Source organism: Penicillium solitum (assembly GCF_028829755.1).
Source record: "Penicillium solitum strain IBT 25940 chromosome Unknown utg000004l_segment0_segment0, whole genome shotgun sequence".
NCBI lineage: Eukaryota > Fungi > Ascomycota > Eurotiomycetes > Eurotiales > Aspergillaceae > Penicillium > Penicillium solitum.
The window spans coordinates 973,781-1,000,331 of NW_027072124.1; the positions used below are offsets into that span (position 1 = coordinate 973,781).

A 26,551-nucleotide genomic window follows, 5' to 3' on the forward strand; every position below is an offset into this window, starting at 1 on the left:
TAGATAAGGGGCATCGATGGGCTAGAAATAGCCCAACCACAATCGTGGGGGGCCCGCAAGTCAGAGAAACTTAGATCACATACTGCTAGAAGTTAGTTTACAGATTCAAGAGAAAGTTGCAGTAAGAACTCACCGGAATGAAGAGGCATGGAACCTGCTTCTCGTACTCATCCCAAGTCGTTCCATACTTGACCTTACATTTGTGGATGTCCCTCATGGCACGGTGCGTAATCATGACGGCAAAGAATACCGGGTAGAACCAGGGAAGGGGACTCTCGAAGCCGGTGATGAGTGCCCACGACAAAGCGAAAAACATATCGCAGCTGTAATGAACTTTGCGAGCCAACCCGTACCATCCATCAACAAAAATGGTATCGCCCTTCTCTGTATGAAGTGTCTTTGGATTGTCAACCTGTCGCCAAGGAAGCTGGGGGAACGTTTTGCGGTTCACCAATTTGCCTCGCTCCATCATGCGGAAGGCATTCTTCTGGCTGTTTGCAGTGTCCCAGACCCAGTAGACGCAGATATACGAGACAAACAATACCGCCAATGCAGTTTTGTTCCACGCATATGTCGACGGGTGGCGACTATCCAAGTACAGAACGCAGTGGCAGTAAGACATAGGGACACCGGCCATGTTCCAGAAGATCAACAAGAATCCCAGTTTCTCCTGGTACATGTCCCATGTGGTGGTGATGAAGTGTTCTGCCTTGGCACAGGCGTTGGCGTAAAGGAAGTGCGCCATGACAAGGAACAGAACCTCACCAGAAACATATCCGTAGAGTTCATATTGGCGAGTCGCAGCCGCGCAGCTCAAACCCAAGAGCATGAACCATGGGATACGGACTTCGTAGAACATCTTAAAGTCAAGGATCCCGAACATACGTGGGTTCAGTTCGGCTCCCATGAAGAAGTCATAGATTGGGTACCCGGTGATGCGGTGCTGGGCGCCACGAGCAAATGCAGAGAAATAAGCGAAAAAGCTGGCGAGGAACCCCGAAAGAATCGCCACAGACATCAGAGGACCAAACTCATCCAGGATAGTGTAAACCGGGAAAAATCCAGTGTAGTGGAGAGTGGCCACAACGGCAATTGTGAGGTACAAGCTACTGTAGGCTGAGCAATAATACTCCAATCGCTTGCCTTGTAGATGGAGAAGACGCTTCCCATAGCACGTGAATCCAGGCATGTAGATGTAGCATGCTGCCTCAAAGATGTAGAATGTCCAGTAGATGCGCCAGGCCCTGAAGTGTGGGAACGCACCGGTGTAAACAAGATGACACAGATGCTTCCCGAAGACGGCCCAGGACTCTCCGTTTTGCGGCAGAGGTAGCTTCCCATCATAGTAGGTAGCGCCGATCCACATGTACCACATCAGCAACGGGAAACCAGTCATAAGTGCCAAGGTTCCGAGTGAGCCACCGAATTCGAAATGCTGTGCGTAGTCCACCTTGGGATCCATACCGGGGATCCAACCACCAGCGAGTTGTGCTTGCTTGAAATCATCGTGCGAATTTGGTTTGTCAACAACCTCATGGGTGTCATGCTTTCGGCGAGACTTGACTTGGTCGTCCATCTTGAGAACTTCAGATATGATATTAATTAAGTTGATGGAAAACCAACGGACGCTAACAAAGTACACTCACAGTCAAAGGATGGTAGAGACCGATACTGGAGAAACAGGAAGAAGCAAAGAAAAACAGAAGCAGACGGATGAAGAGAAAAGAAAAAAGAAGAGAGAGAGAGGGAGAGGAAAGAGGAAATAAATAGGAAGGAGCAAAAGGACCCCAGGGTATAATTTTGGAAGGAGCCAGGCCGACACAATTATACAGTTCCCATTTGGGTTTAGACCCCGCTGCCTGTATCCCAATTAGGTTTAGATCCCGCTACTATCCTTGAAAGTGATTTGATTGTGTCGTTGTATTTGCCCCTGTTTACTTCATCAGTCAGGCAATAGGCCAGTGTAAAACACTCTGAGGGTTCTGAGGGTACAGACTACACCTATCACTAGAGCTTGGTGCATAATTTCTAGCTTGGTTGTTGAGTATCATAGGGTTACTGCACGCTGATGGAGCAAAATCCAAGTCTCCAACATATTGTCCGTTCTCAAGGTTGTCCGCTAATATCTAGTTAATAATAAAAAGGTATCAGTTATTCCCTCAAGATATCCATATGAGCCTTGTTTAATAGGATGACAGAATCGCCCAGGGCAAATAACGGATAAACAATGTGACGTCAGGTGATCTTATCTATGTCGACATCGCATTAATCAGCAGTGCTTATCAAGCCGGCAGTTCCCCAAGGTTGGACTTCTCTCCAAAACATCCACCTCACTATGACTGATCGGTCGGTCCCATGAATTACCAGACCATCAGTATGGACGGCAATGCCTCCGAACAGCGCCATCGCACTGTGGGAAGGCCGTCCTTGGATCAGCCACCTACAGATCCCATCGATGATCCCACACCAAACCATCAAGCTCCCGCCACATCCCCTCAGAGCTTCACCCCACGCTCACTTCTCGTCGGTCTTATTATCGGTGCCCTCATCACATTCTCGAATACCTACTTCGGGTTGCAGACAGGATGGATCAGCACAATGGCCATGCCCTCGGCCTTGATTGGCTTTTCGGTCTTTAAGGTTCTATCCAAGTACCTGTCTTTCCCCTTCACACCCGTTGAGAATGTCTTGATACAAACGGTTGCTGGTGCAGTGGGAACAATGCCACTTGGATGTGGATTTGTTGGCGTCATCCCTGCTCTGGAGTTCCTGCTGAAGCCTGGTGAAGATGGACCCGAAGGCGATGGCGGAGAAGGCGAAGGGGGCCCTCTGAAACTCGGCTTCTGGAAGTTGGTTATCTGGAGTCTGGGAGTTTGTCTCTTTGGTGTGGTATTTGCGGTTCCACTCCGGAAAGAGGTCATCGTTCGAGAGAAGTTGCGGTTCCCAAGTGGTACCGCCTCGGCGTTGATGCTGAAGGTCTTACATGGTTCTGGGAGCAACGAAAAGGTTATAGCACCAGAGAGTTCCCGTGTGGGAATTCTGAGCATAGAGGCTGAAGCAGCTGGTCAATCACGAGAAGACACCGGCCTCTTGAAAGATGGCGATGCTGAAGATCAAGCTTCCAAGGAGCAAGATTGGCGGTCGAAGATGCGGATCTTAGTTGGGTCGTTTGCAATGTCGGGTGTATATGTGAATATCCCCAAATTAAACTCCGTAAAATATATGCTAACAGAATTAGACTCTTTTCTCCTACTTTGTCCCTCTAGTCCACGCCATACCTCTGTTTGGCGCGGGCATGGCGAAGAACTGGCTGTGGACCCTTAACCCGTCGCCCGCATATATCGGCCAAGGTATAATTATGGGCCCATCAACGTGCATGCACATGCTCTTCGGGGCAGTGTTGGGGTGGGGCGTCCTATCACCGCTGGCTAAGACCCGCGGCTGGGCCCCCGGCCCGGTTAATAACTGGGACAATGGCAGTAAAGCATGGATTGTCTGGATATCACTAGCTATCATGCTTGCCGATTCACTTGTTAGCCTCGGGTGGCTGCTGCTAAAGCCTATTGTGAAGCACTCTCCAAGATGGATAGCCTCGTTCCGATCCACTCGTGCTGGTCAGTGGATTACACTTCGACTGCAATCTTCTCAGCACTCATATATCAACTACTCCGCTTTGGAGTCAGAGACTCATCTTTTGTCTCATGATAACGATGATGCCCACCACACATTAAGAACCACAAGCGAAGAGGAAGAGGAAGATGCACCGCCATCTCAACTCATATCGACTCGCACAGTAGTGATTCTCCTTCCCCTGACTCTCCTCCTGAATGTCGCATGCATGCACTTTGTCTTCGGTGAAATCATTTCCCCCTTTCTATCGACATTAGCGACTCTGCTGGCAGTGCTCCTATCCATTATGGGTGTCCGGGCTCTTGGCGAGACCGACCTCAACCCAGTTTCAGGTATCAGCAAGCTGACACAACTTCTATTTTCACTCGCTACGCCAGCATCCCAGTTCTCCAGACGCACCGCACTAGTGACCAACCTACTCGCGGGTGCGGTCTCCGAGTCAGGAGCTCTGCAAGCCGGTGATATGATGCAAGATTTGAAGACCGGTCATCTACTTGGCGCAAGCCCCAAAGCCCAGTTCTATGGGCAGATAATCGGCAGTCTTGTGGGTGCAGTTCTCTCAACTGCCGTATACAAATTATATGTGAACGTATATGAGGTGCCGGGCGATATGTTCCAGACACCCACCGCGTATGTTTGGATCTTCACTGCTCGCCTTGTGACTGGTCAAGGGCTGCCCGAAATGGCTGGACAAGTCTCTGTCATTGCTGGTATCGTGTGGGCATTCCTTACCGCACTCAGGATCGCAGCTGCGTCCCCTTCCTTTGCGCGCAATGGGAAACCCCCTGCCTGGAGAGCTTGGATCCCCGGCGGTATTGCCGTTGCCGTCGGTATCTTTAACGAGCCTTCATTTACCCTGGCGAGAGCTATTGGTGGTATTATTGCATGGTGGTGGGCGCGCAAGCACTCTGAATCGAAGACGGACAAGCAGGTGGCCAATGGAAACGCCACTAGCATGGGATCTTCTGTAGAGACTGAGTTGCAGGATGGGCAAAGATCGTCAACAACTGCGGAGCAGGCATCCGAAAAAGTAGATGCCGCTTCCTCGACCGTCGTCGTCCTTGCCTCCGGCCTCATTTTGGGTGAAGGTATCATGAGCATTGTGAATCTTCTTCTCGCAAGTGGACGCGTTCCACATCTCTGATCAGGAGAAGCGTGACAAAATTGGTTCATCACCGTGTACATTCTGCATTTCTAAAAGCGCGTGTTCGATTTAGAAATGATATTTTCGGGTTTATCTCAATTAGATTTAGGGTTTTTCTGTCCGTACCTTTTTATGATTTCCAATCTACTACCACTTCCTCGGTATGGCCTGTGTCATATTATGCTGGCTTGAAATGGATTCTACGAATTCCACATATACCCAGGACTTTCAGAATCGTACTATACAGAGGTCATACAGGGGTAATTGATATAGGAAAGGCCCGTGCTCATACAAGCCATGGATGATATTAACTTAACGAAACAGAAACTATGGTTGGTCCATGGTGCTCAATATGCTTTATGCTTAAGCAGATCTCGTATCCATCTTCAACAAAACTCACTTATACGCCCTTATCATGTATTTTCTATGCATAACCTTTAAAATTAAAAGACCCCTGCTAAGTGCCCCCACCCCAGGCCGGCACCGGCCGATAGCCCCGAGCCCGAAAAGCCGAGCAAAAGCTTGGTAACTTCACTTTCCCCTCTGAGGCCAACTCGGGATTACCAACCAGACCCTTAGGACACTATCTCCGAGATGTTGACAGACCTTAATTTTTCAACTAGACCCCTTCCCTTTTCGCCATTGACAATATTGCCAATCGCATTTCGACGCGATCCGAGGCTTACTCCGACACCGGCATCGGCGTTAATATCGATTTGCCGAAAAGAAACTTCATACTACGTATGATTTTTGTTCCATGGGAGTAGCAGTCGTTATCCGCGGTATTTATCCCAATCATGACACGCATATGGCCGAAGGGCAGTCTTATAAATGTGCAAGCCGAGCCCGAGAAGAATCCTGCATCACTTGATCCGGCATATCTCGTCAAGTGGGATCATGACGATGTATTGAATCCTCAGAATTGGACTCCCAGGTACAAATGGTGGGTGACATTTCAACTGGGCATGCTTGCTTTGGCAGGTAGTCTGGGGTCAAGCATCACCACGCCGGCCGATAACACCATCGCGAGGTATACTGGCGTGAGCAGCGAGGTTGCCGTGTTAGATGTATCCTTGTATTTGTGAGTGGGTTCAATTAAGACACTAGAGATAACGCTAATAATGATACTAGGCTTGGCTTTGTCTTCGGACCTATTATCTGGGCTCCTCTTTCAGAAATCTGGGGCCGAAGAATCAGCATACTTCCCGCTGTCTTTTGTCTAGCATTATTCTCTATCGGCACTGGGCTAAGCACAAATGCAGCCTCGGTGTTCGTCACGCGCTTTTTTGCAGGCTTTTTCGGCTCTGCTCCGATTAGCAATGTCACCGCCGCACTAGGTGATATATGGAGTAAAGAGACGCGCGGGACTGCAATCAGTCTCTATGCAGTGGCAGTGAACGGCGGCCCGGCCCTAGGTCCGGTAATTGGCGCAGCGCTCCTGTTGAATCCTCATATGGGCTGGCGCTGGACTGCATTCATCCACGCAATCTGGGTCTTTGTCATCTTCACTTTGACCTTCTTCTGTTTGCCAGAGGTATACCCGCTAGTTCTACTCAAGCGCAAAGCACAGCGACTTCGGAAAGAGACTAGTGACTCGAGATTTTACCATCCCCATGAACATTTGAAACTCGATGTTAAATCCGTTCTTACGAAGCAGCTCGCCCGTCCATTGAGAATGCTATTGACTGAGCCAATTGTCACTTGCATTGCCTTCTATGCTTCCTTTGTCTACGGCGTGATGTACCTAACCCTTGAGGTATTTCCAATTGCATTCCAACAATCCCGGGGTTGGAACCATCTTGTCGGTTCTCTGCCGTTCCTTGGGTTGTTGATTGGTGTTATATCCTCGGTGGGCCTCAACATCTGGAACCAATATCGTTACAACCGGATATCTAGCGAGGCAAACGGGAAAGCAGTGCCCGAAGCACGACTTCCACCTATGGCATTCGGAGCTGTTTTCATTGTTATAGGCCTCTTCTGGTTTGGTTGGACCGCTGAACCACCTCACCGCTGGATCCTGCCATGTCTGGCAGCTGTCTTTATAGGCATTGGATTCAACTGCATTTTCCAGCAGTGTTTGAACTTTTTGATTGATGTATACAAGATCTATGCTGCTAGCGCCACGGCGGCTGTTACCCTTCTTCGAAGTTTGCTGGCTGCCGGGCTTCCCTTGGCGGCTAAACCGATGATCAAGACTTTGGGGATTGGGCCTGCTGTTTCCATTGTTGGAGCTGTGGCTGCGGTTCTATTGCCAGTGCCGTTCTTGTTTATGAAGTATGGCCCAAAGCTGCGGGGATTATCAAAGCTTGCACCTGGAGATTCTTAGACTTGTTGATATCTGTTTTGTTCCAAATTTGTACTAATCAAGACCATAGCTATCTCATCCATATGTATACTTTCATCCCTAGAAAGAGTGTTGGTGTTCCTTTGGGATGTAAACCGAGAATATATCGTATTCCAATGTTATCCCTCTCTCCGTAGATAGACTCGTGGTTATTGACTACGAACGTGCTTTTATTCTTTTGCATTGTCTTCAAATTGATATGCAAAAATCATTTATTGCATGCTATATATACATATGTAGTTATCTGTTTTCTTCAAAAATGCCAATTATAAATGAAAACTGAAAGATCCTCCACCATGAGACTAATGCCTAAACAATCATTGTAATTAATTCAATCACACTCTGCAGTTTCTGGTTGATCCGCTGGGTTTGCTGATTGACCATGAGGGCTATCAGGGATGAGCTCAAATTGAAATATTAGCTGTAATTTCTGGTGAATATTCCATATGACTGCTCGAGCGATACGGATCGTACCTCTGGGCAAAGATGATATAAGAAAGATGGCGGTTGCTTTGCCTAACTTTGTGCCAAGGAGTTCCTCATACTCTCGAGTGCCACGCTCGATTACGAGGCATGGCTCGTATTCCGAATGTGTGAAACTGCGGTTATATCTGGGATAGGCTATCCGCCTGATATATGGTGCAGTCTCTGAATTGACAACGGTATCGTACATAATATGCCTCAAGGTGGTAATCGGATGGTCTATCGCATACAGAGCCCTGGCGATTTCATTCCACTGAATGGAATCGTGCCTAAAAATGGAAGTAGCGAAAATTATGCTCGGCCCAATTATGTGTTCGAATTTATTACTCACGTTGTCAGTCCCATAGCGCGCTAGGATATCTGGGTCATTGACACGGTTTACAAGAAGTGTAAACCGGTACCTGTTACCGTCTATAGTAAGTCCTATGGATTCGGGGTCGCCTCCCTCCAAATAGTTGTCGACATTTTGGAAATAACTTTGTCTAACTTGGTAACGATATGCTTCCGGGAGGTTGTTCAACATGTCTTCTAGGGTAATGGTTGCCTGGGCAATATTGCAGTCTGGTTCGTTTGGGTCTTCTAGCCAAGCTACTAGTTGAGCTCCTTTTCGTCGGTATGTGGCCAGTTCCTCTTCCGTAGGCTCTGGCCACAGGGCGTCGTCCAGGTCGTCGAAGCCGGAGCCACTGGAACTGGGAGGGTTTTCAACAGGAGGAGGAGGAGAAGGGGGGAGCGTTGGAGGAGATAGTCGTGGTCCCGCAGCTACTTGTGCTGGAGTCTGCACGCTCGCCTCATCGGTACGTGCACGCTTAGCAGGGGCGGGAGTATCCTCAGATGTAGTATCTGGGCTCCCTTCCTGACCTTCCTGTGCAATATCCTCGATGTGCCCCCGCTTCCTGCTGACAGGGGCGCGCTCGCTAGCTTGTTCGCCTTGAGGCACGGGGGTCATGGGAATGTCAGGAGAAGGGTAGGAGAATACTTCATCACCGGGTTCGGCATCTGGTATGTTAATATCGTCAATATCCCTGGGCTCGTTAATATCGATATCACTCATTTCAGGCGTGATTCCTGTGTGAGAGCCTTCTGTTGAAGGCGGGAGTGGGGGGTATTCCTCATCACTGATGTTACCTTCACTGTCGCCGTCGGCCGTCTGAGCTTGACCTGGCTTTGACTTCGCGGCTTGAACTGTCTTTGGGTTCGGTGCTTGAACTGGCTTTGCATTCGCGGCTTCACCTAGCTGTACCCTCGCGGCTTGACTTAGCTTTAGCTTCGGCGCTTGACCCGGCCTTGTGACTCTACCTCGCCCTGAAACTCGCCTGCGCCTTTCCATTTGAGTTGGATTTGAGGATTGAGCTGGCCTTGGACTTAGAACGATCTCTGAATTCTTGGGTGGCGGTGGGACTGGGCCAGTGCGGCGCGCAGGGTGAACCACCTCAGGTACACCATCAGTTCCATGTTTCGGTTCATCTACAGGGAGTACTGGGTCTTTCTGGCCACGTCTGCTGCGGCGGCAGATGCCCAAGCACTTGTTGAGACAGCGGCAGATTATCGTCATTGTTATTGCTGAGGTAAGTATACGTTGGACAATTGGATTGTTGGGAGTAGTTGGAATAAAATATAAGGCTGGTAGGATCTGTGTATTGTGCTTGTTGAATGATGTTGTTGGAATGGAGAGCAATAGACAGATGTAAACGAAGTTATATACCTTTAGCCAGTGTCTTTGTTTCTGCTTAACATGGGTCTGACCCCTAGTCCTTGGAAGGACGAAATATCCCGAAAATAGGCTCGTCTAAAATAAGACCAGGATACGAACAATGGAGACACGTGCATAGAGAAGAGTGTCAAACGTAAGATAAAGAGACTCGAACTTGGAGGGACAATAAGGGCGGCCAATTTGAAAATCCAAGGATAGAACTCAAGGAATGAACAAAGGCAAGTCTAAACAATGTTCCCCCAATTACCCCCATGAGTCTCAAGTAAGTAAAACACCATCAAAGAAAAGGATGAAACGTGTAGCAAGTCCACCCTAGTTCCTCCAAGGCCGTCAAGCAACAATGTAATGTGCTATTCTTGAATATCCAAGCGATGAACATAGCACATTGTTGAAGGACAAGCAAAAGCTAATATTAAGTTGCTCCTCAAAGGGCGAATAATAAAAGAGTTGGAAATCAGAGGGATTGTCAAAGAGCGCACACTATTTATAGATCTCCAGTATTCACTGGATCACAACTTCTTGGATGTGTTGGGAGACAACAGTTGAACGATCAGATCCAGTGCCTTCTCTGGATTATCCCATTGCTCGGCTGTAATTGAACCCTCGCGATGCTGAGCCATACCTGGGGAATGCCCTCTTATACGCAGTTCATCATATTCAGCCGCATTTTGGCGAATTTGTTTGATCAAAATTTGGATAGACTCTGTTTTGCGACGCAGGCTTTTCTCCAGGTTCTCATTTTGCCAGGGTGCGCACGGCTCGAACAAAGAATAAAATATTTGACGCAGAATTTTGTCCAATGTCTGTTCCCTTTCGTAATCCTCGTGATACAATTTGGCAGGGTGGAATCCTTGAACACAATGTATAAAGTGTTCCTCGAAATGGAAGCTGAACACCGTTTGACGCTCGGCACTGACCATCGAGGAGCTTAGTTTCGGAACCATGTCATGGGTGAATGAGCCCCAGCGTTCATGCTGGAAAGGGCGAAAGCATTGACAAGAAAGGATAATAGGTAGTTTGAACTCTCGAATAAAGTCGAGGGTTAGGCAGAACATTTCGGGAATATCCTGGTCACGCTTATCGGGGTGTTCGTCTAACCATTCATCAGTCAACATAGGAAATAAATTCATGATGATTACATCGTCGAGGCGAAGGCCGATCTCCTCTAGGGTATTTTTTTAACCATGTTAAGAGTTCGAGTTACTTTGACCATCTCATCGAATGGAAGGCAGTCATTCTTGGGATTCAAAAGCAAGATGCAGGGGAAATTGCGAGTCCCGCATAGGAGTCTTTGGAAGTTTTCAAATCGTTCTTCCGGCCATTTATATTTTTGGTGGAGTTCTTTTGCTCGGTCGAAAAACGAATGTGTTGGAACAATTGGCACGAGGATTTCTTGGGTGTGAAGAGCAGGCTGGAGTGTGGTTTTTCTAAGCTCATCCAACGTGGATTGACTTGTGATGGATCCCTCGCCCACACCGCTTGCACCTCCGCTGATTCTCAGGCGAATGAGTTCGTCGCTGAGAACCTCCCCTGTATCCGTGGTCATTTTGATCGTACTTGCAGGTTTTGTCGTCTAATACCACGCAAAGAGATATCGACAGTGCAACCTGGGATACATTGAAATAAGAGAAATACGAGGTGTTATACTCGTGATTAGAGTTTGATATGCATGTCAAGGTGAAGATATCATGATGGTGTAGATATTATGAACTTTGGTGGTAACAAATAGAGGCAAATTGAAGCAGCATATTAGCCCAAGGAACATACAATCCAGGCCTGTTCAAAGTGACGAATGAAGAAGCCCTATGGTGTTATTGGTTTTAGATAATCTAGGTTGAGGTCTCGGAGGCATGGGTCAACATATGTACCGGATAATGCCTGACACTCGAGGCCTTTCCCTTTCTTTTAGTGCTCACCTATGCCCACTGAGTGTAGGGATAAGCGGCCTAAGTACGGAGTAAGCTACATCAATAAAGAAACAATTTGATATTTCTAGGGTTAAGATAGTTACCGTCTTAGTTAATTGTAATTCACTGCCATACAAAATTAAGGCACTAAGGCACCAAGGCACCATTGCATGTAGCCCTTACTTGCGCACTTTCAATCAAACCAAACAAATAGAGGCGGTCAGCTTCTCTAACACCTGTTCCATCCCATTATATTGGATTTTGGGATTATTTTTTCTTTTCCAACAATAAATCACATTGGAATAACACGAACTCAAAATAAAATAAAACGAAGAAACTCAAACTTGGAATGGAGGATAGCCCTTTGTCAATCGCCGCGAACATATCCGGAATCCTCACCTTCTTTGCTGCCGTCTGCACTTTCGTCTATGTTCGCTATAACACTCTCCAAAATGGCCATGCTGAAATGAATTATATATATGAATCCGTCAAAGCCACCATCGAAGAGACTCATCTGATGGAGAGCCAGATTGAGGTTCAGCCAGGCTTCGAAAAAATGCGAGAAATCTTCCACAAGCTCTGGCGAACTGAGATCAGCATTATGATCGAGCTTGCTAGAGCCATTGGAGGTGATGAACTAGCCCATAAAGTCCGTGGACAGCCCAGAATCGACCCTGATTCGCACTATAATGTCTTCAAGTGGTTGTACAAGGACGAGGTGGATTATGGGCTGGGTCAAAAGCGCTGGGTTAAGAAAATCCCTCTTCTTGCTGTTGCTCTAACAACTGTGAGGCTTGCTTGGAATCTAGGCGCAACGCCAAGGCTGCTACGGTGGTATATGGTGCGAGAGAAAGTGATGGAGAAGATCCGGGATAGGGATAATTATAAGTCGCGTTTGCGGTCCCACCAGCTGGCGCTTTTGAATCAGTAGGTATATTTGACTTCTTACCTAACATATGGATGGACTGATAATCGTACTTCGTGTCTAGACAGCTCCGAGTACAGGAGGTCTCAATTCGGCGTCTGCGTGATGATAATGAGGCTTTGCTGAAATATATGGAAGACATACGGCCCACCATAAGCAAGATGATGGAAGCTCATGGAGTGTCTTCTCATCCCTGAATTTAAACCCCACCAGTCTATATTGTGCAAAGAAGGGCATAGACTCAATACCAGGAGGTGACGGAATGTATATTCTAGGCATAATTAAAAAGAGGGATTGAAACAAGCAGATATTGCCACTTTAGATATAGCTTAACTCGCTCAAGCTAAAGCTTTAGTTTCTTGGTATAATTTATTAGTTTTAGGGAGCCTTTTGTCTTTCTCCCGAATTAAGTCCTCTTCTCCGTAGGCTCTAGGGATAAAACTATTATTTTCCCGCTATGGACGGCGCCTCTCCTTCGCGAATTCATTGCGCTTAGCAAAAAAGGTCTTTTCTGCTTACAATCAACTACAGTACGACCTAGAGGTAGGGGGGATATTCAAAGTAAAAGAATGCAATACTAGATCAACGTACAAAGCAAAAGGCGCTTAGAAGACGTGTTAATTACTAAATACTAATGCTACCATACGGTCTACTTTTATATCTAAGATTTTGAGCTTGAGCCGCTCTAAATTAGAAGAAAGATAGAAGCAACAGTATGAAACGGATAGGGTTCTCCGCTCCTTTCTACGCCTGTTCGTGATAACGTATTTTCTTGATAAGATATAGTGGTCCAAAAATTGAGCGCAGCAGCAATGCATCAATGAACTAACCATCACAGTACAAACGACCCTATAGGGGCAAAATTCCTTCTAAGTATAGTCTGCGGTGGGCTGAGTGTATCAGTGCCCAGGTGTTGCTGACTGATTACACACTTAGACGGGTACTCACTATAAGCATCAGTCCTTCTACACGTGACTGAACTAGCATGGTCAGTAATTTAAGTCTGTGCTGACATCTAAATACTCAGTGGGCCTGCGCCTGCGCCTGAGCACCCTCATAAAAGCGGCAGCTCAAATAGGAAAGCCCCACACGACAGGGAAAATCCGGTACGTATACTCCGTAGGAGGGTGTCAGATCAGAAGTTCAGCCCGGGTGGATAATCGGATAGGGCAAGTTTTACTAAAGATGATTCGAGTATCCCGGGACGTGATCTATCTAGGCAAGCCGCATGTGTAAATACCCAGGTAGTATGTCTGTCGGGTGCCGCTGACGTCCGCAATATATTAGTGGCCCAGCCGGTATCCGAGAGCTGAAATCCCCTGGGGTTCCTGGACTTACGGAGTACAAAGATATTATTTATTCATCCCCCCGGTATTGTCTCTAATCAGTCCGGGGGTACAAACAGGGTTTCATATTGCCGGAACATTTATTCTCATATGATGAGCCTCAACAGGCGAAGATTGGCTTTGCGTCCATCGTACTTTCAGTGTAACATTTTCCATTCATTCGGGTCCATGCGGCGTATTTGGCGTATTTGGCGCATGTCATAACAAAGACCGGGATGTTGTGTTCTGATTGGCCTAGAATCTTCGCTTTGAGGTTATCCCGTCTCATTTGCTGACGGGTGGTTGCATCGGTCTTGGCTGGCTTGGCCATGTCATTTGCCATCCAACCGCATTCGTTTTTTCTACCCTCCATGATCTATCGGCAGTGGCAGTGCCGAGGGGTTACTATCATGATATGGTTCGGAGAAAAACGGAAATGAAAAAAGGGACCTACCTAGGGAAAATAATATACCAAATATGGTATATCAGCACCATCATTTCGAGGCTTACGCCATGTCAAGCCATGATGCAAGCGATGACTACCTATAACACCGAGGTATTTATTTCCAACAAAGCGGTACATTAGATCCAACCACATTGATGTACCTAGTTAGCGTTGAATTGCGTTGACCAGTCACAATCGACCAAATCCGCCCCCAAAACCTACCCCCATGGAACTTCCCATATCCCCGCGTCGCCCGACGCCTTCCCCGTATCTTGGCCAACCCCAGACATTGGAGAACACCCCGGTCATCTCGGATTACCGCTTTTGTCAATCCGGGGGAAGAAGAAAGTGGGCTATATAACCCGCTGATCGGCATCTTCATCATGTCCGTACTTTGTTTCGATCTTCTCATGTTTGAGCATCATGTTCGGCATTCCGAAGTTCTTTGGCTGGAGAGGCCGGTCTCTCAACTTGGCTATCAGTTCCCTTGGTAGTCTTGACTTCTTGTATGATACTATTCACCATTCACTATTTTCTTTTTAATTTTATACCTTTTTTTGAAACTTGCGACTAACTGCTATAAGGCTTTTTGGTTATGATCAAGGTGTCACAGGTGGTCTGCTAGACCTGCCCTCCTTCACCAAATACTTCCCCGATATCGATCCCAACGATTCAAGAATCTCCGGTGACGAGTTCCAATCCCTCCGGTCGCAGCGCAGTTTGAATCAAGGCATTGCAGTCGCATCGTACAATCTGGGATGTTTCTTCGGCGCCGTCCTGACTATCTTCATCGGTAATCCGCTTGGTCGACGAAGGACTATCTTCTGTGGCTGTGTAATCATGGCTACTGGCGCCCTATTGCAATGCACCGCGTATTCTCTACCTCATTTCATTATCGGCCGAATTGTCACTGGTGTTGGCAATGGCATGAATACAAGTACCGTACCAACATGGCAGTCCGAATCGGCAAAGGCACACGATCGTGGTAAGATGGTGATGATCGAGGGTATGCTCATCACTGGAGGTATTACTCTTAGCTACTGGATTAACTACGGTGAGTTTGAAACCCCATTTTTGATATACTCACAAGTTGCAATGGCTGATATATTCCTGAATTAGGCATGTCATTTACCCCCGATAAAGAGGTCGCCTGGCGATTCCCTCTCGCTTTCCAGATCATTTTCGCTATCATTATCTTCTGCTCTATTCTCAACCTGCCCGAGTCCCCAAGATGGCTTGTCATGCAAGGCCGGACAGATGAAGCTTTGGATATTCTCGAGTGTCTGAATGAGAAATCTCGCGATGACCCCTACATCAAGAATGAGCTCATCTCTATCCAGGAAACTGTCAAGGAAATGAACAAGGGCTCTTATAGGAGTCTGTTCAAGATGAGCGAGTATCGAGAATTCCATCGCGTGGCACTTGCCTACGTCAACCAGATGTTCCAGCAAATTTCTGGAATTAATCTTATCACGTACTACGTGAGACTCTTCTGCCCCCTCAACTAATATGCTAGCCCCATACTAATGAACTTCATCAGGCCCCTTCACTATACGCCGAGATTGGTCTTGGAGGCGGCAGCCTTCCAAAGCTGCTAGCTGCTTGCAACGGCACGGAATACTTGATGGCAGCATTTATTCCTATTTTCATCATCGAGAAAGTTGGACGTCGTCCACTGATGCTGTTCGGCGTATGTCACCTACACACCCACACCCCGTATCAATCCCCAATCAACTAACCAGGAGTTATAAAGGCCGCCGGCATGTCAATTTCAATGGCCGTCCTAGCTGGCACCAACTACCGCTTGACCGTACTACACGATAGTAGCGCCGGTATTGGACAAGCAGTGTTCCTATTCGTCTTCAACACCTTCTTCGCCATCGGTTGGCTCGGAATGACCTGGTTGTACCCCGCCGAGATCGTGCCTCTACGAATCCGCGCTCCAACCAACGCACTAGCCACCAGCGCCAACTGGATCTTCAACTTCATGGTCGTGATGATCACCCCCGTTGCATTCGCAAATATTGGATACAAGACCTATATCATTTTCGCTGTCATGTAAGATCTAATATCCCCCAAGAGCCTGCATTAAACCATACCTTGGAACTAACATCGGACAGAAACGCATTCATGTTCCCATGTGTTTACTTCTTCTTCCCTGAGACTCGATACCGTTCTCTGGAGGAGATGGACGCTATCTTCAAGAAGTCTACTAATATCTTCAATGCCGTTACTATCTCCATTAAGGAACCTTACCGCTACGATAAGCATGGCGAGCTCAAACCTGAGTATCTTGAGGAGGCCGTCCGTCATGCGAGTACTGATGTGCACATCGCCGGTGAGAAGCTTGATAGCGATGAGAGTGGTCATGAGATCAAGTCTTGAGTGATTGGAAGATGAGGTTGGTTGTTCATGTTGGTGGATTTTGTTTATACCCGTGGTGCTAGTGTGGTTTGATACTAGTATCTCACTGAAACCGTTTCTATATGTATGGCCTTTAGATGTAAAGGGAGGAGGTAATGACAAACTTTCTAGGTCGAATGTTGATTACAGGGTCAATATATGTTCATATATATCTACAAGATGAGCTTTCTTTTTTATGATAATAGACAGTAATCCTCCTCTGAAGTGGACAAGTCACTCTGTCTTCGGCACTCACTCATACTGGGTATATAGTGTCCGCTAGCAATGCATCAATAGAAGGGCATCCATGGATAGAAATGGTAAAATTCGTGAGTAAATTGTAATTCTACATAGCTATGAATGTAAACTATCTGTGTTGGAACAAGTCGAAGGATCCGGGTATTCCAGCTCATCTCAGCGTGACACGCATATTATGCGAGATCGATGTCAATCAAGGAACTCGAGGAAGATGCTTGCAAGTTCGAATCGAAGAGAAACAAAAAGAAAAAGGTTCGTGGGACACAACCCAAATAAGAAAAAATGAGGCCAAAGAAAAGAAAAAGGTAGGTATGAAAAGACGTCCGGCCTTTGGTTAACATTACAAGGATGCCAGTGGAAATACAGACAAGATGGCATGCAAGACACGGACGGAATATCCAGAAGATGAAAACAAAAAGACGGATAAATGATTCAGATGCGGAGATACGCATCCAGCGCAAAGAATAGGTTCAAGGAGGGTTCGTTCGTCACGGACGCGGGCTGTAGGGGGGATATCAAGATCGAGGCGAACAATGTGGTCATATTAGGCAAGCTCATTTCCGTCCAGCGGGGACACTGACACGTCAGCGGGAATGCCTGTGTTCTGCATAAGACGGAGGCTCTATGCGGAGGTGTGGGTCATTCAGATTAAGCGTCATGGGTAGGGACTGGCTTTCGCGAGATCGAGCCGGACGGAGAAATCGGCGGGGAAGTCGGAAGCGCCGGAAGATCGCTAGTGGGAGCAGGAATAGGAGCGGCTAAGGGACTTGGCATTGGCACAGCAGCGGGAGCAGGTGCAGGAGCAGGTGCAGGAACAGGCGCAGGAGCAGGAGCCGCTGGGTGAGTGGAATCTTGCAGTGCAGCGGGGGCAGGAGCGGGAGCAGGATGAGCAGCTGCTAATGGACTTGAAACGGAAGGCGCAGCGGGAGCCGGGGCCGCAGGGGCAGGAGCGGCCAATGGACTTGAAACAGCAGGTGCGGCCGGCGCTGCCATGGGCGGAGCGACGTTGCTGGCACTATTGCTGCGTTGGCGTTGGTTGACAGGCATCACAGGCCGCTGCATTCCAGGAGGTCCGTATGGACCAGGGCTCATGGAGCGCGGGCCGGGCCGGGGGCCAGGAGACATTGAGCGAGGGCCGGGCATGCCGCCAGGCCCAGGGGACATTGAGCGAGGACCGGGCATTCCACGCGGTCCGGGAGACATGGAGGGAGGACCGGGCATTCCACGTGGTCCGGGAGACATGGAGCGAGGCCCAGGCATACCTCCAGGTCCGGGGCCGGGAGACATTGCGCGAGGACCAGGCATTCCTCTAGGCCCAGGCGACATGGAGCGGGGAACTGGCGGGAACTGAACACCAGATCCGGGGTTGGGGTAAGGACGACCGGGGGGAGGTCCAGGGAAGCCAGGGCCACCGGGGGATCTTGGACGGGCATCCTGGGGATAGAATCGTGGACCTGGAGGGCCCCCGGGAATCATCGGGCGACCGTCAGGGCCCATGATAGGTGGACCGCGAGAGCCGGGAGCGCCAGGGGGTGGACGGGCACGAGGCATCACAGGATGAGCTGAGAGGCAAGACCGTGGGGCAACTCCTTGCTGGGGGTTGTTAAGGCGCATGCAGAGAGCCCATCCATCGTCGTACTCGTGAACCAAGCGCACAAGCGCTCCTGAGCGAAGTCCAAGCTCATCTTCCATAGAGGGGTTGAAATCCAGTTGCACACGGTAAACATTGTTAGGGGGTGGTGGGCCAGCAGCCATGGCGCCTGCAGCGCCAGCAGCACCCGCAGCGACAGCTGATGCAGCAGAGGCAGCGGTAGCATCGGTAGGAGTTGTCGCGGATTGCGTGGAGCTGGTGGGGGAATGGCCGCGTGACTCGGCGGAATGGTAGCGTTCCGAATCATTAGACGCGCGAGATGAAGCGGCAGCACCTGCTGCAACACCCACGGCTGCGGCACCGACCGCGGCAGCTGCGACGGTCGATGCAGACGGTCCAGTGGCTGATTCGGCAACCGAAGGCGCGGTCTGCGTAACAGGGGTAACAGGGGTGGTGGCTGGGTTGAAAGGATTGACGGGGTCACTGAAGGGGTCAGAGTGGCTCCCAGCAGACTTCGGCGGAGTAGGAGGCGGCGATTCGCCAGTAAGATTACGAGAGGCGACGGCTGCCGAGCCAGCTGCAGCACCTGCAACAGCAGCTGTGGCTGGGCTCAAAGCTCCGTAAGCACCAGCGGTGGTGGGGTTCAAGGCACCGCTACCGCTCAGATCAGGCGCGAATTGAGTGACGGGACGAACATTAAGCTGCGGGGGAGTCGAAGGCGTCTGCGGCTTGGAAGGAGGAGGCGGTGGGAAAGAAGCAGCGATACCCTCTGGCAGGCCTTCGCCACCGAAGGTCTTCTCATTCTCCTGCTGATATCCTTCTTGGCTCTTCTTCTTCTTGCGGATAAAGAAGAAAATCAGGGCAGCGATCACACCCACACCGAAGATGACACCGATGGCTACACCGGCTTTCGCGCCACCAGTCATACCCTCGGAAGTAGTGGTTCCAAGAGCAGTGGTCGAGGCCGATGCGGCAGAGTTACTAGCCGATCCAGTTGAGGTTGCGAGGAGATCGTTGACATTCTGGGAAGATTCCGAGCTAGACGATGCCGAAGTCACAAAGGAGGTTGCTGTGATCGGAGCCTCCGACTCACTGGTAGTGGTTGCTTTCTTGGTGGTCGTTTCAGCCTCGGTAGTCTCGGTGGTCTCCTCTTTAGTTTGATGGGTGGTGTGGGCCACGGTCTCTTTGGTGGTAGTCGGTTCCTCCTTCGTCTTCGTTGTGGTCACCTCATCCGTCGCTTTGGTCTCGGTTGTTTGTTCCTTGGTCCTTGTAGGCGCGACAGGAGCACCAACACCGGCGTGCGCTTCGGTGGCAGTGGTGTGTTCGGTGCCGGTTACATAGCCTCCCACTTCACCTATAAAGTCCGGATCGACGGTCTTGTAAACGACCACCACATCGCCGCGCTCCTCGATGACTCCTCGTTCTTCAATATTTCCTCGCTCTAGTTCCTCCACATTGCGCGCATGGTTGTGGTGCGCATGCCCGTGCATGTTGTTGGCTCCAGTATCCTAGGATATCGTGAAGCGGCAATAAAGGTTAGGGATGGAGATTCAGCGGGTATTGATCCTAAAGAGAGGGATAGTCCCAGATTCCAACGCGAGTGATTTCCGAGAATCCGCGTCTCTGGGTTGATTCCAGCTGTATGGAATGTGGATGGAAAGAATGGATGACTGAGATCGAGCACCGCCGATCGTCAAGTCGAGAATAAAAGAAAGGACGTCGACTTCCAGGTCGTACAAATTGAAAGAAAGAATGGAAAAGGACAAAAGAAGCAAACGGCAACCTTGAAAAAGAGAAAAGCCTCAATACGAGAGGGCCCTGGAGTACCTCGAGGAACCGAAATGAGATCTTCCAGATTGGGACCCTGTGTGTATACAATAACATACTAACCCAAATAGGCAACGATAATCTTTGTTTCCCTTATTCTGATTGGTTATCACATGGTGCCTGACCCGAAGGGGTTACCAAACCCACGGTCGAGAACCCTTGCAGACCCACTTTACTCTAACTGGCTGGGCCTTTTCCAAAGGTTTAATGCGGTGCGATGGGCTGGGATAGGCTGGGATAGGCTTGGATGTGGCCTTTGTTGAACTAAACTCATCAATTTTGTACTTCTCTATACCTACAGAGTATATTATGAATAGTGTACTCCATAGTTCAGCTTAAAATATCCCGTAAATTAGATCATTTACACATGCTTGGCAAATACACGGGAAGTTAACAAATTCATCACTCGGCTCTTGTTAGCTCCTTTTGCCCGCCCCCAAGCGGCACATTCGCTAAAGAGTAGCCCCCCGAGGGGCACAGACTTCTCCATGGTTGTTTCACCCTAAGGATAACAGCCACATTTAATTGATCGCTCACACAGCCCGTAATTTCCGGTGGTGCCGGAAATTCAATTTTAATCAAAGTCAATTTAATCAAAATAATGCATCCATGGATGTCCCTTGTGCGTGATTGCTGCCTCTCATGCAGGTCCCTCAGGGGCTACGCTGCACACCTCGGAAACACCTTCGTATTAACTTCGGAATATTTTGTTACCTAAATGTAAGGTACAAATGCTGTAAGCTGTACATTTCCATAACTATTTGGTACTCCATATGGTGCATAAATTACTTTGCTCCTAAGTATGCATCTGTATGTTAATAATTCAGTCGCAGGTTCCACGCTTGTGATTCCCCGATCCACTCGTGCGGTATAACCCGAGGAGGCGCGATGGAGTGTGGCGTAACTCCATCCATCCCCCCCATATCATACCACTGCCTCAAGTCCGAGCAAAATATGGATGGGCAAGGGCCTAAGCCTATGGTTAGAGGTTATTGTAAGACATCAGATCAAGTCACATACCTCTGTTGCCGAGAGTCTTTCACTGCTCTCGTAGCGCAGTAGGTGGCTGACTAAATCACGACCATTCGAGGATGCACCCGGGAGGATATCCTCCCAGGGCTGCGTGGGGAACGAGTGGAATTCCACTTTCCCCCAATCTGGCAAGACCTGGACTTCCTATTCAATGGTTATTAATCACATTCCCATTAGTGATAGACGCAATTCTTACCGGCCAGCGTTGTTCATCCGCAGTGCCCAGTAGTTTGAAGATGGAGAAAATCAGCGACAGATCGCTGCCCACGGGCCCCGAATCAAAGAGCTGGTGGTGACCGACGGCAATGGCTTCTGCCACTACACAACCAGCAGCCCACATGTCAAGGGATGTTCCGTACTCTTTGAACCCAAAGAGAATCTCTGGGGGTCGATAACAGGTGGAGCCCACATCCGTGATTTTCTGCGAGGGTGGCTCAGAACCCGCATCGTTTTCTTTCCATGAAATGCCAAAGTCTGCCAAATAGGCCGGCCCGTTGGGGGAGTCCATGAGAATATTAGAAGGCTTGATATCCCGATGAAGTATACCCATGCTGTGGAGATGGGCAAGGGCACAGAACAGGTCTCGCAGAATCGATCGTGTTTGAGCAGCAGTTACCATGTCTCGCCGGAGCAACTGCTCGAAGTCATATCGCATAAAAGGAAAGACCAAGACAAACCTGCCACCATCAAGATTAAATGTCTCGATCAATGGAATTATATGCGGGTGAGAAGCTTCGCGCAACAGCCGTGCTTCACGGTGGGCATCATGGGGGGCTGTCATCATATGGGGAATAGTGACTTTCACTGCCCGAACAGTCCCATCTTCCCACTTTGATCTGTAGATGGAGGAGTGGAGACCACCATAGTGGTGGGAACAAGATCGATATTGACCGATGGCTTCCCCAGTTGAGGTCTCTGATTCTTCACAGTCATCCTCGACATCCTGTGGGCTGCTAGTGGCCGGCTTTTTGGATCCTGCCAATTCAGCTTCATCAATTGCCTTCTGGCAGATGGACTCATATTCATTCTGGATGGAACAGGGTCAGTTGAAATAATTTTTATTGTGAATTTTTAGAAAACACAGAACTCACTTTTGAGGTCGCCTTGTCATACGCCTCGGTTTCAAGCTGTTTCGCCTGGGCCATAGCTTCTGTAAATGCGGAGGCAGGCGAAGAAGATGCTTGCTGGTAAGCCGTTGTGCTACATGCGAATCAATCGAGTGCCCATGTTGGCATATACGGAAAGGTTGCTTACAGAGACTGTATGACTCGCAGCCGGTCTGTGAAGCCGAAATTGCCCTTCCAAGACATGGTGGACGAGCACCACTGACCGAGGTGGTGTGATTTCTAAATTATACTGCCTTGCAGTTGATGTTCCAATGTATAGCGAATAATCACAGCGAACTAAATATAGGGGGGGGATGTATTCTATCATGGCGAGTTGCTATCAGATTTCAACCTGAGGCAGAAAGGCGCCAACGTCAACCATCAATCGCGTGGATGATGTCATGTGACCAATCAAGGAGTAGTTACAAGCCTGTGACGTAAATAACACCATTGAGGCATTGTGGTTGATTAGACACCGCCAAGTACTGTATTACCATAACACCCTCCGTCATTCATCCCCATTGCCGTCCTCGGCCAACATCGAATGACACGCTACCAACTGACACTGGCATTCGATCCCGATCCCGCATTTATTTCCCTTAGTTGATTGGGCTATTCTTGCTGCGAGCACAGGAGTCTCTTGGTTTTCTCTTTCATGTTATGCGCTCCGTGCGCTACCTTGCTCACACCTCAATACCCCGGAATCTGAATCATGGACCTCTTACGGCAAGAGTACCCAACCCTGCTGGTAAGATTGAGCAACGCGAGCTTTGTGGCTGTCTAGCAAAGCATTTGGATACCGATCATTGATGCCATTTATTTTATTTAGGCCACCCTGCATCCCGGCCAAGCTACGACCGTCCTGAGCGATCGCATTCGAGTCATTAACAAGGTCAATGCGGATATCGCGGATTATCTACAGGTATGACAACCTGCGACTGGACCCGACCAGATTGATGGAATGGGATCTACAACGGGGAGCGACATTGGTGTTGACAAATCGGCGATAGGAACGGCGCCGCGTTGAAGAAGCATACGCCCAAGGGTTACGGAAGCTAGCGCATCGGCCACAGTTGGACAATGGAGCTGCTCTTGGGTAAATTGACCTTTCCCTGGAAGATCTAAGTTCTTCTGCGCCCGAGAATGATTCTGACCTGTGAAACTAGCATTTTCCAAATCCCCTGGCAACGCATCATCAGCGCCACCGAAACGCTCGCCGTGTCGCACGAGACCCTTGCGACCAAGATCGAAGAGGATGTCGAACGACCTCTGAGGGAATTTAATAGCAAGAATCCAGAGATGAAGTCGATGCCTGGTATCCAGAGTAATCTGGCGGGGTTGGCGAAGAATGTGGAGACGGCGCAGAAGAAGGTGGACAAGGCTAGGGCGAAGGGTGTCAAAGGCGCAGACAAACTTTCTACCGAGATTGCCAATGCCGAAGAAGTCCATCAGCAATGGGATTCGCGGGCTCCCTTTGTTTACGAGCAGCTTCAAGCCGCCGATGAGACCCGGCTCAACCACCTTCGGGATGTGCTAACACAACTAGAGACCCATGAGCTTGATCAAGTCGAGCGTGGTCGCCAGGCCGCTGAAAGCTGCTTGAATATTCTCCTCAATGTGGAAACGGCGGATGAGATCAAAACCTTTGCTGCTAAAATGGCGGGTCCGCGGGTCCCTGTGACGCAGACCATCGCCAGAAGTCAGACTGAACGGGCAGAGACACCTTCCACGATTGAACCACTGTCTGAGCGGACTCAGACTGCGCCGCCTGAGCGTCATTTCTCCACGCCACCAACAGAGGCACCGCTTCCGCCTCCTCCACGCTTCCAGGATGATGCGGCAAGTCAACTATCAGAGCCATCCGAGAGACCTGCTGTCGCTCAGACACAGCCAGGTAAGTTTTATAATTGAGTTACAATACCACCTTAGATGCAACATTGAAGTTCTAACGATTTATCTAGTACCGGAAGCACAGCCACGGCATACTCCCTTGGGGGGACTGAGACGTCTTGGCACTGTTATGAATAGGAGAAAGAGCATTGTCGGACCCTCGGCTGGAACTTTTGACCGAAAGGCAGAGAAGAAACGTAGTCCCTTTTCTGCATTCAAGCGAGCCGACTCCTCTCGTGATATGCAAATACCTGAATCTCCCCCTATGACTGCCACTGACCGTCCGGGGACATCCTTTACCGATCAATCATCATTGCGGAATCCTAGTGTGTCGCAGGATCACGCCGGATTGGACACTGCTGCACCTGTGTCTGAAGTGCACCCAGAGACCCCCAGAAATGGAGTTGCACCAGAAGCTCTTGGGCTCACTAGTAACAATGGAAATCAGGTAATTTGCAAACCTTCAATTTCACAATTGGAGTCCAACAATTACTGACAAATCGTTTGTTTAGCCACAGGTTGATTCAGAAGGGTTCACCCAGCGACCTGCAACCATTGACGAGATCACGCGTGCGCAAAACGAGGCAGCAGGGTATGTGACCTTGTGCCAATTATCGTGAACAAATGCTGACAATCACTACAGCCTAGATGAATCTGGACTAAACTTGACGATTCGAGATCAGCCCATTTTTGAGGATGAGAGCCAAGCGAAGCAGGCCATGGATGATATGGCAAATACCCTCCGAATGGTTAGTGACAGGCTTCACTACTACTTAGGCATTGTGTATAATACTAACTTTATTATGCAGCGGGCTCCGCAGACAGGAATGAGACGCAACGCGGGTACCATTCGCGGACGCCGTGATGTTCGCAATACAATGTTCGTTGCTTCACCTGGCAATGAGCTTCCGCCATCTTCGGCAGGATCAGAGTCTCAGCCACCAACCTCGCCAATCAGGCATATAACCTCCCCGAGCATTGCCCCTAGCACTGCCACCGATGACCACACTTTATCGGATACCACCTCGGTTCGCTCCGGACACGCTACGCCTGGCCCGGGAGCTTCGGTCCATCCTGATCTATACGAATCGGGCCTGAATGCTTCAGTCATTGAAACCATCAACGCATGGTTTTCAGAGGGTAACGTTACCAAGTCTTTTGTTGTTGGCGAGCTTGCTCTAGCAAACAACCCTACACCTGGTAGCGCGGTAGACCATACACACATCAGACTCGATAACTTCCAAGTGTTGGAAAAGGTAGCCGCCAATCCCCACTTTGTGCAGGAGGTTTCCACAGATGCTGGCGATGACAAGAGAGGAGAATACGATATCCAGCTGGGCAGCATTTCCCGCCCCATGCCGACAGTCGCATTTAAATATCAACTGCATATCGATCCAGCCAATCCCTCCGCCTACTGCCCCGTGATATTCAAGCCAGTCTGGAACCTAGAAGAATCACAGGCGAGCGCTATCATCTACTATACGCTCAACCCATCCTTCCTCTCCCACACAGCCGAGTCAATTACCCTCAAGAACCTGGTATTGACTATCAATTTGGATACAGCCACCGAGGATAAAACTACCAAGCAGCCGCGCGAGTCAGTTGCCCACGCCATCAGCGCCGCCATGTACCCTAATACAGGCGCCGCCTTCCGTCGAAAAACCTCCACTGTCACTTGGAGAATCCCAGAGCTCGAAGTCAAGGCCCCCACCACCCCAGGTGCAGACAGCAAGTTCCTTGTCCGCTTCGTGACATCCACCCCCGGACCCCGCAAGGGTACAGTCGAAGCAAAGTTCGAGCTCCGCGGTGCTGAGTCCTCTTCTCAGCTTGGCATCAGCCGTGCTGCATCAGACGCAGAGCAGAAGGAAGCCGACCCTTTCGCCGACGAGGGTCGTGAGTCCCCCCTGTCTGCGGTCTCATGGCTGGGCGTCCCGACTACACGCAAGCTGATCGGTGGAAAGTATGTCTCTTCCTAAATATGTCTTGAGAGAGGCGGGATAGAGCTATCCGCGCCTGGTCGTATATATTCCCCCTTTGGTGCAATCGTTCTTCTATCAATTGTCCACTGTCTGGATTACGTGTCAGGATAGGCATCCCTACAGATAGGGCCCCAAACTGGACCATTACAATCTTACCATGATGGCATTGCCTCTTTTTCCATTTGTTTTCCTCTGCCTTCCCCTCCTCGTCTCTTGTGTTCCGAGTATGCAAATAGCGATTCTGTTATTGATGAATTTTGTTCGTTGTTTGTTGGGTTTGCATCTTGTTTGTGTAGTTAGGCATTTGCTTCGCGTACATATATATGTATGTAGCTCTACGTACTATTTCAAAGCACAGGGTGATTATTGGGCAGTGGTCGGGCACTTAATCATGCTTAATAGGCATTCGCATGGTCCATCAATGACTACTTGGCGCAACATTCAGACTCTATGACTTCCCCTTTTCTTGTCCCTGCTCTATTTTTGATAATTTTACAATAATATCGAAAGGAGAGAAAACCGTGATCCACAGAAAGGCTGTAGATCAGAGT

General features: G+C 49.2%; 12 protein-coding genes across 12 annotated transcripts; 6 read left to right on the forward strand and 6 right to left on the reverse strand.

Annotated features, from left to right (window-relative positions):
• Positions 1-70: 70 nt before the first annotated feature.
• N7455_006354 (uncharacterized protein) lies at positions 71-1,576 on the reverse strand (the record flags this gene model as incomplete). The annotated part of the gene is made up of 2 exons (XM_040956918.2): positions 71-82; positions 134-1,576. 2 exons carry the CDS (start codon positions 1,574-1,576, stop codon positions 71-73), a joined length of 1,455 nt encoding a protein of 484 aa, XP_040812678.1.
• Positions 1,577-2,355: 779 nt separating this feature from the next.
• On the forward strand, positions 2,356-4,774 carry N7455_006355 (OPT family oligopeptide transporter; the record flags this gene model as incomplete). The annotated part of the gene is made up of 2 exons (XM_065605335.1): positions 2,356-3,189; positions 3,239-4,774. The coding sequence occupies 2 exons, from the start codon at positions 2,356-2,358 to the stop codon at positions 4,772-4,774; spliced, it is 2,370 nt and encodes a 789-aa protein (XP_065461189.1).
• A 297-nt stretch (positions 4,775-5,071) lies between these two features.
• Positions 5,072-5,541, forward strand: N7455_006356 (uncharacterized protein; the record flags this gene model as incomplete). Its single annotated transcript, XM_065605336.1, has 3 exons — positions 5,072-5,106; positions 5,251-5,299; positions 5,398-5,541. 3 exons carry the CDS (start codon positions 5,072-5,074, stop codon positions 5,539-5,541), a joined length of 228 nt encoding a protein of 75 aa, XP_065461190.1.
• Positions 5,542-5,571: 30 nt separating this feature from the next.
• N7455_006357 (MFS transporter) lies at positions 5,572-7,100 on the forward strand (the record flags this gene model as incomplete). Its single annotated transcript, XM_040956988.2, has 2 exons — positions 5,572-5,855; positions 5,906-7,100. 2 exons carry the CDS (start codon positions 5,572-5,574, stop codon positions 7,098-7,100), a joined length of 1,479 nt encoding a protein of 492 aa, XP_040812585.2.
• A 746-nt stretch (positions 7,101-7,846) lies between these two features.
• N7455_006358 (uncharacterized protein) lies at positions 7,847-9,153 on the reverse strand (the record flags this gene model as incomplete). Its single annotated transcript, XM_040957002.2, has 2 exons — positions 7,847-7,870; positions 7,933-9,153. 2 exons carry the CDS (start codon positions 9,151-9,153, stop codon positions 7,847-7,849), a joined length of 1,245 nt encoding a protein of 414 aa, XP_040812601.2.
• Positions 9,154-9,821: 668 nt separating this feature from the next.
• N7455_006359 (uncharacterized protein) lies at positions 9,822-10,858 on the reverse strand (the record flags this gene model as incomplete). Its single annotated transcript, XM_040956887.2, has 2 exons — positions 9,822-10,475; positions 10,517-10,858. 2 exons carry the CDS (start codon positions 10,856-10,858, stop codon positions 9,822-9,824), a joined length of 996 nt encoding a protein of 331 aa, XP_040812567.2.
• Positions 10,859-11,568: 710 nt separating this feature from the next.
• Positions 11,569-12,150, forward strand: N7455_006360 (uncharacterized protein; the record flags this gene model as incomplete). The annotated part of the gene is made up of 1 exon (XM_040956973.2): positions 11,569-12,150. The coding sequence occupies one exon, from the start codon at positions 11,569-11,571 to the stop codon at positions 12,148-12,150; it is 582 nt and encodes a 193-aa protein (XP_040812616.2).
• Positions 12,151-13,590: 1,440 nt separating this feature from the next.
• On the reverse strand, positions 13,591-13,800 carry N7455_006361 (uncharacterized protein; the record flags this gene model as incomplete). Its single annotated transcript, XM_065605337.1, has 1 exon — positions 13,591-13,800. One exon carries the CDS (start codon positions 13,798-13,800, stop codon positions 13,591-13,593), a length of 210 nt encoding a protein of 69 aa, XP_065461191.1.
• A 197-nt stretch (positions 13,801-13,997) lies between these two features.
• On the forward strand, positions 13,998-16,420 carry N7455_006362 (uncharacterized protein). Its single transcript, XM_040956886.2, has 6 exons — positions 13,998-14,420; positions 14,499-14,968; positions 15,034-15,395; positions 15,455-15,604; positions 15,668-15,972; positions 16,035-16,420. The coding sequence occupies exons 1-6, from the start codon at positions 14,338-14,340 to the stop codon at positions 16,297-16,299; spliced, it is 1,635 nt and encodes a 544-aa protein (XP_040812659.1). The 5' UTR covers positions 13,998-14,337; the 3' UTR covers positions 16,300-16,420.
• An 803-nt stretch (positions 16,421-17,223) lies between these two features.
• N7455_006363 (SH3 domain protein) lies at positions 17,224-19,656 on the reverse strand (the record flags this gene model as incomplete). Its single annotated transcript, XM_040956974.2, has 1 exon — positions 17,224-19,656. One exon carries the CDS (start codon positions 19,654-19,656, stop codon positions 17,224-17,226), a length of 2,433 nt encoding a protein of 810 aa, XP_040812579.2.
• Positions 19,657-20,930: 1,274 nt separating this feature from the next.
• Positions 20,931-22,335, reverse strand: N7455_006364 (putative cell division protein kinase (Ctk1); the record flags this gene model as incomplete). The annotated part of the gene is made up of 5 exons (XM_065605338.1): positions 20,931-20,963; positions 21,014-21,169; positions 21,222-22,052; positions 22,117-22,225; positions 22,280-22,335. 5 exons carry the CDS (start codon positions 22,333-22,335, stop codon positions 20,931-20,933), a joined length of 1,185 nt encoding a protein of 394 aa, XP_065461192.1.
• Positions 22,336-22,843: 508 nt separating this feature from the next.
• On the forward strand, positions 22,844-25,997 carry N7455_006365 (uncharacterized protein; the record flags this gene model as incomplete). Its single annotated transcript, XM_040956994.2, has 8 exons — positions 22,844-22,879; positions 22,961-23,053; positions 23,142-23,227; positions 23,298-24,025; positions 24,093-24,469; positions 24,534-24,613; positions 24,665-24,770; positions 24,831-25,997. The coding sequence occupies 8 exons, from the start codon at positions 22,844-22,846 to the stop codon at positions 25,995-25,997; spliced, it is 2,673 nt and encodes an 890-aa protein (XP_040812662.2).
• Between the last annotated feature and the right edge of the window lie 554 nt (positions 25,998-26,551).

What these genes read in the sequence shown, in the direction of transcription:
- N7455_006362 (XM_040956886.2), top strand. Translation starts at nt 14,338, where the DNA reads ATGTTCGGCATTCCGAAGTTCTTTGGCTGGAGAGGCCGGTCTCTCAAC. An exon ending in TAGCTACTGGATTAACTACG is followed by an intron (nt 14,969 to 15,033) that starts GTGAGTTTGAAA and finishes TTCCTGAATTAG; the next exon opens with GCATGTCATTTACCCCCGAT. An exon ending in TTAATCTTATCACGTACTAC is followed by an intron (nt 15,396 to 15,454) that starts GTGAGACTCTTC and finishes GAACTTCATCAG; the next exon opens with GCCCCTTCACTATACGCCGA.